At 41.0% G+C, this 14,884-nt stretch overlaps 1 protein-coding gene across 7 annotated transcripts in view; it reads right to left on the reverse strand.

The window, feature by feature from the left end:
- Positions 1 to 14,884, reverse strand: part of lrrc9 (leucine rich repeat containing 9) — a 41,027-nt gene that overhangs the window by 15,952 nt on the left and 10,191 nt on the right. For 4 of the 7 annotated variants that reach the window (XM_035752185.2, XM_035752183.2, XM_035752184.2 and 1 more), the window contains 10 exons: positions 14,543 to 14,610; positions 14,228 to 14,446; positions 13,857 to 13,997; positions 13,681 to 13,744; positions 13,519 to 13,589; positions 12,465 to 12,647; positions 11,868 to 12,023; positions 11,560 to 11,768; positions 560 to 691; positions 148 to 327 (listed from right to left, as the gene is read on the reverse strand). In XM_035752185.2, the coding sequence (XP_035608078.1) occupies positions 148 to 327; positions 560 to 691; positions 11,560 to 11,768; positions 11,868 to 12,023; positions 12,465 to 12,647; positions 13,519 to 13,589; positions 13,681 to 13,744; positions 13,857 to 13,997; positions 14,228 to 14,446; positions 14,543 to 14,599 (1,412 nt within the window). In that variant the 5' untranslated portion in view covers positions 14,600 to 14,610. Of the gene's footprint in view, positions 1 to 147; positions 328 to 559; positions 692 to 11,559; positions 11,769 to 11,867; positions 12,024 to 12,464; positions 12,648 to 13,518; positions 13,590 to 13,680; positions 13,745 to 13,856; positions 13,998 to 14,227; positions 14,447 to 14,542; positions 14,611 to 14,722; positions 14,741 to 14,884 lie in introns of all 7 variants that reach the window. The other 3 variants (XM_035752182.2, XM_035752187.2, XM_052496827.1) reach the window with 2 other exon arrangements.

Raw genomic sequence — 14,884 nt, forward strand, 5'->3', positions numbered from 1 at the left:
AACATAAATGTTCAACTATTTCTGGGTAATATCAGCCATAGACATAATACTGAGGAGCTGAGGTAAATATCATAGAGAAAATGAATGCTGTGTGTAGAAGAAAGAGGTGCCATTTTAAGATTTAACAGTCTCATCATGGGAACTCACTGTGAGAACATTGTCGACTCTTCGCTGGCCAACAGGGTATGAAGCTTGTCCTCGAAACGAAGCCGTAGCGAACGGTTATGGATGCGGATGATACGGTTGATCTTGATGCCAGTGATGCCATGAGCCTTGTAGTCCCACGCACAGAACCGGGAGAGCAGGAGGTCATAACAGGAAGTGAACCTGTTGGGAGGAAAGAGAAAACAGTGGACTCAAAGCTAAATGCTGCAAATCACCGACATAATCATCTACACAAATCACCAACACAAATGAGGTAAACTCAAGACAGATCAGTCCGCAGAAAACTTGGATGAAACATATCATTACATGATCTAGTACTATATGATCACATAAGTAATTTCCCTGCAGGTACTCTGGCTAATGTCACTGTTATGTAAAAGGAGATCATTTGTACCAGGGGTCTGTGGAGCAGCCCTCTTCAAACCGAATATTCCCCACTGTCTCAAGCTCCATCAGCAGAAAGTAGACCATCATCTCGTTCCTTTTGGTGGCTTGGGCCAAGTCCCGCTGGTACCAGGACTCAATCCTGCAAAAACAAGATAAAAACAATCTCCTTTTCACGCTTCATAATCTTAGTGCCAATAGAAAGCTTACATATAAACAAGAATGCCAAATGAGACTGTATTAAGCCCTTCCAAACTCAAAGAAATTTAGAAATTCTCAGAATGGCGCCGTTTTACAGGCTCTAACCAATTATGCTATTTTGTGTTTTTTCATATTGTTTGTCATTTATTTTGTACATAATGTTGATGCTACCGTCTCTTATGACTGTAAAGAGCTTCTGGATATCAGAACAGCGATTACTCACCTCGAACTGGACAAAGATTTTTCATTTAATGAGCTGACGCGAAGGATATAATGTTGCTCCCCGACAAGGCCCAAATCCCTGTCATTCGCATGAAGACTAAGAAAATACAGGGGGCGGAGATCAGGGTGCCTAGTGAAAATGAGTCGGCGAGTGTGTAACCTGCATCTTCCATCCGTTCTATTAGCCAACGTGCAATCACTGGAGAATAAACTGGATGAGCTCCATGCGAGACTATCCGACCAACAGAACATTAAAAACTGTCTTATGTTTGACCGAGTCGTAGCTGAACTGTATAACGTACAGTTGGCTTGGTTTTCCGTGCATCGGCAGGACAGAGCAGCTACGTCTGGTATGATGAGGGGTGGGGGTGTGCGTCTATTTGTCAATAACAGCTGGTGCACAATGTCTAATATTAAGGTAGTCCCAAGGTATATGCTCGCCTGAGGTAGAGTACCTCATGATAAGCTGTAGACCGCACTATCTACCAATAGAGTTTATCTATATTTTTCATAGCCGTCTATTTACCACCACAAACCAACGCTGGTACTAAGACTGCTCTCAACAAGCTGTATAAAGCCATAAGCAAACAAGAAAATGCTCATACAGAAGAGGCGCTCCTAGTAGCCGGGGACTTTAATGCAAGGAAACTTAAATCTGTTTTACCTCATTTCTACCAGCATGTCACATGTGCAACCAGAGGGAAAAAACTCTAGACCACCTCTACTCCACACAATTCTATCCTCCTGATTCCTGCTTACAAGCAAAAATGAAAGCAGGAAATTCCAGTGACTCGCTCAATACGGAAGTGGTCAGATGACGAGGATGCTACACTACAGATCTGTTTTGCTAGCTCAGACTGGGATATGTTCTGGGATCCATCAAATGGCATTAAGGAGTATACCACCTCAGTCCCCGGCTTCATCAATAAATGCATCAACGACGTCGTCCCCACAGACTCATATCAAACATCTCCAATCTAAAATCAAATCTAGAGTCTGCTTTCTATTCCGCAACAAAGCCTCCTTCACTCAATGCCGCCAAACTTACCCTAGTAAAACTGACTATCCTACCGATCCTCGACGATGTCATCTACAAAATAACTTCCAATACTCTACTCAGCAAACTGGATGCAGTTTATCACAGTGCCATCCGTTTTGTTACTAAAGCACCTTATACCACCCACCACTGCGACCTGTATGCTCTAGTCGTCTGGCCTTTTGCACACAATGTATATAGACTCTAAAAAAAAAATTATACTGTGTTATTGACTTGTTTATTGTTTACTCCATGTGTAACTTTGTGTTGTTGTCTGTTCACACTGCTATGCTTTATCTTGGCCAGGTCGCAGTTGTAAATGATAACTTGTTCTCAACTAGCCTATCTGGTTAAATAAAGGTGAAATAAAAAATTAAATTAAAAAATGTAAAAAAGTGACCGTACGTACATATCCCAACCAGAAGCCATGGATAACAGGCAACATCCGCACAGAGATAAAGGCTAGAGCTGCCACTTTCAAGGAGCGGGACATTAATCCGGACTCTTATAAGAAACCCCGCTATGCCCTCAGACGAACCATCAAATAGGCAAAGTGTCAACACAGGACACTGGCAAGTGTCTTCACTAACATTTTCAACCTCTCCCTGACCAAGTCTGTAATATCTATGTTTCAAGCAGACCACCATAGTCCCTCTGCCCAGGTGGTAAGGGTAGGCAACAACACATCTGCCACTCTGGTCCTCAACATGGGGGCTCCTCAGGGGTGCGTGCTTAGTCCCCTCCTATACTTCCTGTTCACCACGACTGCATGGCCAAGCACGACTCCAACACCATCATTAAGTTTGCTGACGACACAACAGTGGTAGGCCTGATCACTGACATCGATGAAACAGCCTATAGGGAGGAGGTCAGAGACCTGGCAGCATGGTGCCAGGACAACAACCTATCCCTCAATGTGATCAAGACAAAGGAGATGATTGTGGACTACAGGACAAGGAGGGCCGAACACGCCCCTATTCACATTAACAGGGCTGTAATGGAGCGGGTTGAGAGTTTCAAGTTCCTTGGTGTCCACAACCCCAACAAACTATCATGGTCCAAACACACCAATAAAGTCGTGAAGAGGGCACGACAAGGCCTTTACCCCCTCAGAAGACTGAAAAGATTTGGCATTGGTCCCCAGGTCCTCAAAAAGTTCTACAGTTGCACCATCGAGTTGCATCACTGCCTGGTATGGCAACTGACCGCAAGGCACGAGAGAGGTTTGTGTGTACGGCCCTGTACATCACCGGGGCCAAGCTTCCTGCCATCCAGGACCTCTATACCAGGCAGTGTCAGAGAAAGGCCCTGAAAATTGTCAAAGACTCCAGCCACCCTAATCATAGACTGTTCTCTCTGCTACCGCAAGGCAAGCGGCACAGGAGCGCCACGTCCAGGTCCAAGAGGGTTCTATAAACAGCTTCTACCCCCAAGCCATAAGACTTCTGAACATCTAATCAAATGGCTACCCAGACTATTTGCATTGCCACCCCCCATATTCTACGCTGCTGCTACTCTGTTATTATCTATGCATAGTCACTTTAATAACTTTACCTACATGTACAGTTGAAGACGGAAGTTTACATACACCTTAGCCAAATACATTTAAACATTTTTCACAATTCTTGACATTTCATCCTAGTAAAAAGTTAGGATCACCACTTTATTTTAAGAATGTGAAATGTCAGAATAATAGTAGAGAATGATTTATTTCACCTTTTATTTCTTTCATCACATTTCCAGTGGGTCAGAAGCTTACATACACTCAATTAGTATTTGGTAGCATTGCCTTTAAATTTTTTAACTTGGGTCAAACGTTTTGGGTAGCCTTCCACAAGCTTCCCACAATAAGTTGGGTGAATTTTGTCCCATTCCTCCTGACAGAGCTGGTGTAACTGAGTCAGGTTTGTAGGCCTCCTTGCTCGCACACCCTTTTTCAGTTCTGCCCACAAATGTTCTATAGGATTGAGGTCAGGGCTTTGTGATGGCCACTCCAATACCTCAACTTTGATGTCCTTAAGCCCTTTTGCCACAACTTTGGAAGTATGCTTGGGGTCATCGTCCATTCGGGAAGACCTATTTGAGACCAAGCTTTAATTCCTGACTGATATCTTGAGATGTTGCTTCAATATATCTACATCATTTTCCTTTCTCATGATGCCATTTATTTTGTGAAGTGCACCAGACCCTCCTGCAGCAAAGCACTTCCACAACATGATGCTGCCACCGCCGGGCTTCACGGTTGGGATGGTGTTCTTTCCCTTTTTCCTCCAAACATAACGATGGTCATTATGACCAAACAGTTCTATTTTTGTTTCATCAGACCAGAGAACATTTCTCCAAAAAGTACGATCTTTGTCCCCATGTGCAGTTGCAAAACGTAGTCTGTCTTTTTAATGGTAGTTTTGGAGCAGTGGCTTCTTCCTTGGTGAGTGGCCATTCAGGTTATGTTGACATAGGACTCATTTTACTGTGGATATAGATACTTTTGTACCGGTTTCCTCCAGCATCTTCACTAGGTCCTTTGCTGTTGTTCTGGGATTGATTTGCACTTTTTGCATCAAAGTACGTTCATCTCTAGGAGACAGAACGCGTCTCCTTCCTGAGCGGTATGACGGCTGTGTGGTCCCATGGTGTTTATACTTGTGTACTATTGTTTGTACAGATGAACGTGGTGCCTTCATTACTCCCAAGGATGAACCAGACTTGTGGAGGTATACAAAAAAAAATTTGAGGTCTTGGCTGATTTATTTTGATTTCCCCATGATATCAAGCAAAGAGGCACTGCGTTTGAAGGTAGGCCTTGAAATAAATCCACAGGTACACCTCCAATTGACTCAAATGATGTCAATTAGCCTATCAGAAGCTTCTAAAGCCATGATATAATTTCCTGGAATTTTACAAGCTGTTTACAGGCAAAGTCAACTTAGTGTATGTAAACTTCTGACCCACTGGAATTGCGATACAGTGAATTATAAGTGAAATGATCTGTCTGTAACAAATTGTTGGAAAAATGACTTGTGTCATGCACAAAGTAGATGTCCTAACTGACTTGCCAAAACTATAGTTTGTTAATAACCTCTTGCGGATCAGTGGGACGCTAGCGTCACATTTCGACAACTTTCGGGTGAAATTGCAGAGCGCCAAATTCAAATGAAATTACTATAAATATTAAACGTTCATGAAATCACAAGTGCAATAAATCAAAATAAAGCTTAACTTGTTGTTAATCCAGCCGCCATGCATTTATCTGAGGACAGCGCCCAGCACACAAATGCATAAAAAATCATTTTCAACCAGGGAGTTGCGACACGAGTCAGAAATAGCGATATAATATATGCCTTACCTTTTGAAGATCTTCTTCTGTTGGCACTCCAAAAGGTCCCAGTTACATTACAAATTGTCCTTTTGTTCGATAATGTCCTTCTTTATATCCATAAAAACTCAGTTTAGCTGGCGCGCTTCAGTCAATAATCCACTCGGTTTCCCTCCTTCAAAATGCATACAAAATGAATCCCAAACGTTACCAATAAACTTATCCAAACAACGTTTATAATCAAACCTTAGGTACCCTAATACGCAAATAAACAATCAAATTTAAGACGGAGAAACGTTATTGTCTTTACCGGAGAAAAGCACAAAAGAACACGCTCTCATTCACGCGCTTGGAAACACTACAGCCAAAATGGGAGCCAGTTAGAAAAACTACAATTTCTGGCAAATTTTTCCAAAAACCAGCCTGAAAGTCTTTCTAAAGACTGTTGACATCTAGTGGAAGCCTTAGGAACTGCAATCGGGCACGACTTAGCCCTATTATATAAGTGCCAGCCATTGAAATCAGTGGTAGGATTACATTTTTGGGGGGGGGGTTGTCCTCGGGGTTTCGCCTGCCATTTCAGTTCTGTTATACTCATAGACATAACAGTTTTAGAAACTTTAGAGTGTTGTCTATCCAAATCTACCAATTATATGCATATCCTAGCTTCTGAGTAGCAGGCAGTTTACTTTGGCACGCTTTTCATCCGGACGTTAAAATACCGCCCCCTATCCCAAAGAAGTTTACAAGAAATTTGTGGAATGGTTGAAAAATGAGTTTTAATGACTCCAACCTAAGTGTATATAAACTTCCGACTTCATCTGTACATATTACCTCAAACACAGACACCGGTGCCCCCGCACATTGACTCTGTACCGGTACCCCCTGTATATTGCATCGCTGTTGTTATTTTACTGCTGCTCTTGGAATTATTTGTTATTTTTATCTCTTACTTTTTTTAAAGGTATTTTCTTAAAACTGCATTGTTGTTAAGGGCTTGTAAGTACGCATTTCATTGTAAGGTCTACACCTGTTGTATTTGGCACATGTGATAAATAAAATTTGATTTGAGACGTGGGTATGAAGACATGGAACCATCTGAAGTATTATGAGAAACTCTACAATCTACATTCTTACAATGGGTTACAGTTATTAGCCTTTGTTTTGAACAACCACATGGTGTACAGTACTTGGACAAAAGGTTTATAGAGCTGTGGGTGGTGAAGAGCAAGATGTGGCCGATGGATGGAGAGCCATACATGTTTTCCTTAAGGGTCTGACCAATGCAACCACCAATTGGGGAGAGAACCAAATGTGTACCAAAACCGAAATAACTGTTTGTTGAATTTGAAGAAAGGTTAAGAGCAGAGGTGGTTAGACACGGTGGGTTACCCAACTTGGAAGATGAAGATGCACTCAATTCCTCCAAAATTGGGGCCATCAACCATCAGTTGCACGCAATCCAAGATTTGCGAAAAACTTTTGTTTCTACAACTACGGACTGGGAGAGACAAAACTACGGCGACATCATCGACAGGTTGTCACGACTGGACAGAGAAATCAATCAACATCAGAATTGTGCAGGTTCCGAATGAAACCAACAACATTACTCGTTCAGCAGAAGAGAAATCTGGTATATGTCATTATTGCAGGATTTCTGGTCACTGGCAACGAGACTGTCGAAAAAGAAAACATGTCCTTATGAGAAATGGCCAGGAGAAGCAGACTCCATCTAAGGGATAATGGAAACAGGACAACAGCCCCAACGACACAATGCTGATGCAGAAATTTAAGAAGCTCTCTCCGGCTCAGCAGCAGTTTTCTAGATGCCGTGGAGGTAAACTAATAGACACCCTCTTACGTCCCATCTCAGCTGGTGTACATATTAAATCGGATGGAATATATGTGAACATGATGGTTAACAAAGTTGCAGCAGATTTTTTTTGTAGATACGGGTGCTGAAGTCACTGTATTGCCTATGTCTTATGCAAAACATATGTCCTCAGTACACGGGCAAGAAGATGAGAGCGACAGGAGAGGGGGGGTGGGAGGGGAGACAGATATGAAACAGACCTATCAATTTCTATTGGTCCAATGAAGATTGATGCAGGGGTGTGGATAGGCTTATTTAAACGACCTATTTTAGACTGCGATGTTATTATGCAACTTGACTCTACACTGAACATTTCTGAAGGGAAGGTGACGTGGCAAATTCGACAACTGCAGTGATCTACAGTTCAGAACCATGCTATTTGGACTACGAAGAAAAACAAGTGTGAAACTTTGGATATTGAACCAGTGTGCTTGACAGATGTTTTGCCACCTTGCACAAGACAATATCCAATCAGCAAGAAAGCTATGGACGCTACTAAAGTAGTGATTAAAGATTCTGCCGACATGTTGTTCATACTCTTTTGACAATAAATTCAGCTGCACAGGTCACAGCTGCTCGTTGGAACAAGTGGTCGACTGTGTTGGAGGCTCCTAACATCATCATACAAAATGGCACACCATGTAATCCAGCTACTCTGATGCTTCCTCCAGATACCGCATTACTTGAACACGACTGTTGTGAGTTGTTCTGGATCAGCTCTCTGATGGGTTTACAATAGTCAAGCAATGTGAAGGGGGGTGTGAGGAAGGTGGGCTGAGCAGTTACTACAATGGACAATGTGATAGTGACAGGCACGTTACCTGCAGGAACATCAGCACAGGTGGCGGAATTGGTGGCATTGACAGAAGCATGGAAACAGGCAGAAGGAAAAACATAATATCTACACAGACTCAAGGTATGCTTTTGGTGTCACCCATGATTTTGGAAACATATGGAAAAACAGAGGATTCATGACATCACTGGGAGCTCCTGTGGAGAATGCACCAGAGGTGATGGCTTTACTGAATGCTCTCCAGTTACCTGGACAAGTTGTGATTTTGAAAATGAAAGCACATGGAGAAATCATAGACAGACAAGTAAAAGAGGCATGGTACCAGGACAGTGGGTGATAGTTAAAAAAAATATGTGACAGAGACATTAGGGCCATAATGGGAAGGTCCTTATCAAGTTTCGCTCATAACGAGGTCAGCAGTAAAAGTCCAGGGAAAATCATAATGGATACATGTCATTCATTGCAAGGTTGTCCATTTTGATGACAAAGCGGAGCCTGGACAATAAAGAACTGATTGATTAGCAATTGGGGGCTAATCTCAGGTGAAGAAGCATAGTAATATTATCAGAACCTGATAAGCTTCTGTGCTGTACACCGCAGTCATCATATTAGGGATATCTAGGTGAAATGTCCAACGTTTTCCTGAAAATCGGGACATGCTTACTTAGGGAAATCTAAGTGAAATATACATTTCTCTTGAAACCAGGACATGCTACTTTCGCCTTTTTGTTTCCTTTGTTACAGGTTATGAGAATCTACCGTCTGAAGCTGCAGCAATATCCTTTGACCTGAAACGATACAAGATCACAGGTGAAGTGTTCATTAGAGACATCCTTAACAACCAGTGGAACGGAAGAATAATTCCTCACTACCGGCAGACTGTCAGAACATAATTTCTAATAGTTATCTACAGTGGCTTGCAAAAGTATTCACCCCCTTGGCATTTTTCCTATTTTGTTGTGTTGAGATGTTGCTTCAATATATCTACATCATTTTCCTTCCTCATGGAGCCATCTATTTTGTGAAGTGCACCAGTCCCTCCTGCAGGAAAGCACCCCGACAACATGATGCTGCCACCGCCGTGCTTCACGGTTGGGATGGTGTTCTTTGGCTTGCAAGCCTCCCCCTTTTTCCTCCAAACATAACGATGGCCATTATGACCAAACAGTTCTATTTTTGTTTCATCAGACCAGAGAACATTTCTCCAAAAAGTATGATCTTTGACCCATGTGCAGTTGCAAACCGTAGTTTGGCCTTTTTATGGCGGTTTTTGAGCAGTGGCTTCTTCCTTGCTGAGTGGCCTTTCAAGTTATGTCGATATAGGACTCATTTTACTGTGGATATAGATACTTTTGTACCTGTTTCCTCCAGCATCTTCACAAGGTCCTATGCTGTTGTTCTGGGATTGATTTGCACTTCTCGCACCAAAGTACATTCATGTCTAGGAGAAAGAATGTGTCTCCTTCCTGAGTGGTATGACGGCTGCATGGTCCCATGGTGTTTATACTTGCGTACTATTGTTTGTACAGATGAACGTGGTACCTTCAGGCGTTTGGAAATTGCTCCCAAGGATGAACCAGACTTGTGGAGGTATACCATTTTTTTTGGAACTGAGTTTGAAGGTAGACCTTGAAATACATACACAGGTACACCTCCAATTGACTCAAATGATGTCAATTAGCCTATCAGAATCTTCTATAGCCATGACATCATTTTCTGGAAGTTTACAAGCTGTTTAAAGGCATAGTCAACTTAGTGTATGTAAACTTCTGACTCACTGGAATTGTGATACAGTGAATTATAAGTTAAATAATCTGTCTGTAAACTAATAAAAATAATCTGTCTGTTAGAAAAATTACTTGTGTCGTGCACAAAGTAGATGTCCTAACCGACTTGCCAGAACTATAGTTTGTTAACAAGAAATTTGTGGAGTGGTTGAAAAACAAGTTTTAATGACTCCAATACAAAAGTGTATGTAAACTTCCGACATCAACTGTATGCACGCACCACTTTTCCATTTCATTTTTTTTATTTTTAAACAAGTTCTTTTTTTAAATTTCACTTCACCAATTTGGACTATTTTGTGTATGTCCATTATATGAAATCCAAATATAAATCCATTTAAATTACAGGTTGTAATGCATTAAAATAGGAAAAACGCCAATACTTTTGCAATGCACTGTATTTGGGACTGATACCAGTGTGGAAGAGCTGGTCACTTTTAAAGGACTTTGAGAATGATTACCTTGCCAATAGGACGATTGAATATTATTGTCTTGCAGACAATATTTTTTTGTGTGAGTTTCGTCCAAATTCATGATGTGGTAGGAATCGTGAGACATCATCATTACATCTGTTAATACGTAGTTTTAAAACAAAGTTATAAAAAATATGTTTTATTGTAACAGCAAGTAAAATATGCCCTTTGTGTTTTATATAAATACAAGCTGTTTAATGTGAATGATTTTATGTTTACTGCTAATGTTTTTTATACTATTTTTTCATGTTTTCTAAAAATTCATTTTAAGTATATTTCTTTTTAAAATGGTCTAGAGGAGTGTATGGATATTTCGAAGATAAATACACAACACAGAGGACTAAAGGTCAAGAGGACTAAAAGTCAATAGAGTACTAACGATCAATGGATCACGATGGATACATGTCACTCATTGCAAGGTTTTTCTGTAAAAGGGGATTAATGATCAAGGGGTCAGAGACATGGGAGGAATTTCAGTCTGGAACTCATAGCTACATGGCAAGTTCTCATTGGTCCAAATTGTTTATACATTGAGCCTGAAATAGGATACTTGTTATTTGGCCATTGGCCATTGGAATTCTAATTGGTCAACCACAAGCTAGGGTTGGGTTATAAATGACATCCTGTCTCCTTTGTTCTGTGGAGAGAATCACTTAGGAGAGAATCACTGAGGACAGTGAAGAATGAACATCTTATCTCTCAGCATAACATCTATGATTTGTCCTCTTTGAATAAACCTATTTTTCTCCCCCTGATTTGCTTTGGGGTCTGTGTTATTGAAGAGTAATATCAACTGCTAACAGCCCAGTACATCACTGGGGTTAAGCTTCCTGCCATCCAGGACCTTGGCGGTGTCAGAGGGAGGTCCAAAAAATTGTCAAAGACTCCAGTCACCCAAGTCATAGGCTGTTCTCTCTACTACCGCTGAACAATTAATCAAATGGCCACCTGGACTATTCACATTGACCCCCCCATCCATGCATAGTGACTTTACCTGCATGTACACATGATTTTGACTAACCTGTACCCCGCTCACTGACTCGGTACCGGTACCCTCTGTATATAGCCTCATTATTGTTATTTTATAGTGTTATTTATTATTATGATTTTTTTTATACTTGAATTTATTTAATAAATATCTTCTTAACTCTATTTTCTTAAAACTGCATTGTTGGTTGAGGGCTTGTAAGTAAGCATTTTACGGTAAGGTCTACTACACCTGTTGTATTCGACGCATTTGACAAATATAATTTGTTTTTAGATTTGAATCTCTCTTCGAGGTCTAATCCATTATTAATGTACATGAACTCACTCCTCCAGCTTCCTGTTCCAAAATTGCAACCTCTCCTTCAGGGTGTCCAGCTTGGAGAGGATCTTGTGTTCCAGGCCGGGGTCGCGGGTGATGTCAGCAAGGGTATCACTGCGGTCCCCTGAGCCCTCACTCAGCGGTGACAGTCCATCCTCCCAGGTACGGGCCGACTTCCTGCACAGGGCCTGCACCTCCGACAGCTCACACTCCAGCTGCTCAAGATACCAACACAATAGTCATATTAAGCACCACTGTAAATGTATGACATATGCATCAAAAGTCCATTGTTGAGGGCATAGTGTTGTACGGACGTTTTTGAGGGTATAATTGAGAGCTCTGATGCGGTCCTCTGGCAGCTGTAAGAGATTCCTCTTGTTCTCCAGCAGATTGGCCTGGGTCTCTGCCAGGTTCCTCTGGGCTGTCCGCACACGCATGTTGTAGTACATCATCTTCTTAATCACAGTGGACTGGAATGAACAGATGTTACAATGTACTGTATGCAATGGAACCCCTTTATTTATACCATAGTTCATTAGACTGTAATTTCAAGAAGATTAGAAAAAAAGCAACACCGGAAAAATACATTCATCATCAGAGTTCAGGGACGACTTATTAAACATATGCTTTAATCTCTCAGTAGTAGAGAGTATCAGACATTAAGATCCTATTAAATTACTTGAGGGATTATGTCATAAACCCTCAAAGTTCCAGAATGGTGTGATAATGGCAGCCATTTTGGTCAGGGAGAAATTCTACTTCTTTACCAAAATGGCTGATCTTTAATACTGTTATAAGATAATTAATGTCCATTCTAGTATTCTAATTGCTAATTCTATGCTATCACAGCCCTGGAGCCTGCACAGTGACAACAGTTACGAAAGCTGACCCTTGGGACTATTGACCTGTACCTCAGCAGCGTCCTTCAAATGCTTGCTGGAGACGTCGTAGGTGTCAAGCCGCTGGAGGCCTGGCATGTGGTAGAGCACGTGGGTGGCATAGTTACACAGCAGACATACTGGGGTGGGACTTGACTGGGGGTCCTTCAGTCCCAACACTCTCAGACAGGTCAATGGGGCCAGGAGGGTCAGCTCCTGTTACACAACACGATTAAAAACACTAAACTGAAGCATGCACAACCCTGATTGGCACTCAGCCCCACTAATGGTTTTGATGCTGTATATCTGTGAGGAGGGCATCTCCTTAATGGTTGACATTAACATAATTGATTGATGAGATGATTGGATTTCTACTTGTTTGCTGGTGGGGGGTTTCTCTGAGGTTTCAGGGTAGATCATAGAGGACCAACTGTTCCTTCACCCAAACCATACCTGATATTCTGTATGTTGTAAGAATATGGTAAAACATTAGTTTTTTTTACACAATTTCATGCATAATTTTGTGGGAATCTCCCTTTAACACTGCATAGTTCAAAATAAACATGCAAATTTGATACAGGCAATTCATGCAGCTCAATGAAATTAGTGTTTGAGTGAATTAACATTTGTGTTTGTATTATTTGAAAAAATAATACTTATTTCCTTATTTTTCTTTTTAACAGGCAACTAAAGGAGAAATGTCATATCAAAATGGCAAAGATGGTAAGCTTCAGATGAATTGTGCAACAGTTCAAATCAGCAGATATTGCTGTACTGCCGTAGCAATAGGCCTTCGGCATAGATAAAATACAGGGAATTGCTGTAATCAGCTCTCTCAAAACCAAAGAGACCGGGGAAATAGGAAACTATCGAGACTGACGGCCAATCAAAAATAATACCCAATCCTTTGTCGGGTGACTGATTTCTACATTGTTGACTAGAATAAAGGTTTGAATTAATTATCATGTATAGAATCTACTCTAAATTAGGCTATCAAGATATTCGACTGAAAAGCAAGCCTGTAATTCACCATATGCAAAGGTCGTAGTCAGATATTAGATTGAGAAGGTGCAGATTTTTTTCTTACCTTAAAAGAGCAGATCTTGTTCCCAGATAAATTCAGATTTTCAATGCTGATATTAGGATCAAGACTGTGTCCTGTGAAACAGATTGAATAATTATCATTAGAAATACATCAAAGATGTCATCTGTCAAGTTTATAGCCATTGGAGATGAACCTTCAACTCACCTATCTTCTCAATGTTATTGTCAGCTAGATTCAGCTCTCTCAGCTTTTGAAGTCTGTTTAATCCCTTTAAACAGGTATGAAGAAAGGATGAGACATCTAAAAAAAATGCAGATTTCAAGAAAACCAATCTATACAGATTATGAGGTGCATTACATGACACAGAAATGCATCCATACCTCTATGTGAGTGATGAAGTTATTGTTAAGCCACAGCACCTGTAGATTGACAAGTGACTCCAAATTCTCAATCTTACTGATCTGATTGTCATAGAGGTACAGCTTCTGTAACTGATGGCAATTCTGAAGTCCAGAAATGTCCTACAATAATGAAAATAAATACCCCCCCCCAAAAAAAGTATTGTTGGTATTAAAGACAAAGATGCAAATCCTAGCTTGATACAGTTATTTTGCAGTCTACTCTGAATTGAGAAATCAAAGATGCTTTTTGATGGTCAATATAATTCTGTTTTAGATACTCTTTAGATGAAAACTCTACACACATCTCCAAGATGTCAGCATGAAGGAATGAAGAGAAACCTGGATCTTACTGTCAGCTGGCATTCCACCACCCAGAACTCCCGAAGCAGGGGACAGGACTCAAGGCCCTTGATGTGACTGATACTCTGGCCTACCAATGTGAGCTGGCACAGCCTTGGAAAAAGGGAGAGGCCAACCATACGAGGATAACCTGAGAAGAACACCTCCAGGGCTGTGATGCTGCTACCTTCCTGGGGTATCTTCTCATAAGACACCCCATTGGCAATACACTGTTGAGGTACAACAAAAAAGTGTCTCCACAAGCCAAACAGAAAATGACACTAGTTTTAATCATAAGTATCTGGTTGACACAAAATTACACTCACCAGTTCTTTGACAACCTCCTCATCACCATTATGTCTTTGCTTTTCACTCTGAATCATGTTGTTCTGTGCTGAAATATAAGCAATTGTTAATCATGTCATGTATAGCTAAAATAAGGAACATTGCTAAACTTAACTGGTCTTAGTTCGGGGGCTTTAGGGGGTTGTCTGGGGTAATATTACCTATCAGTAAACAAGCATCTGAAAAAAATCATAGAATTTACCGTTAGCTAAAATTTGAGGACAGATAAGAGATAGAAAACATTTAATAGAAGTACAAATAGCATGAATACGTGATTTGTGTCACTCAATAATTAATTTACTAGCTAGCTACGTTAGCTCTAG

This window comes from Oncorhynchus keta, chromosome 35 (assembly GCF_023373465.1).
Source record: "Oncorhynchus keta strain PuntledgeMale-10-30-2019 chromosome 35, Oket_V2, whole genome shotgun sequence".
Taxonomy (NCBI): Eukaryota; Metazoa; Chordata; class Actinopteri; order Salmoniformes; family Salmonidae; genus Oncorhynchus; species Oncorhynchus keta.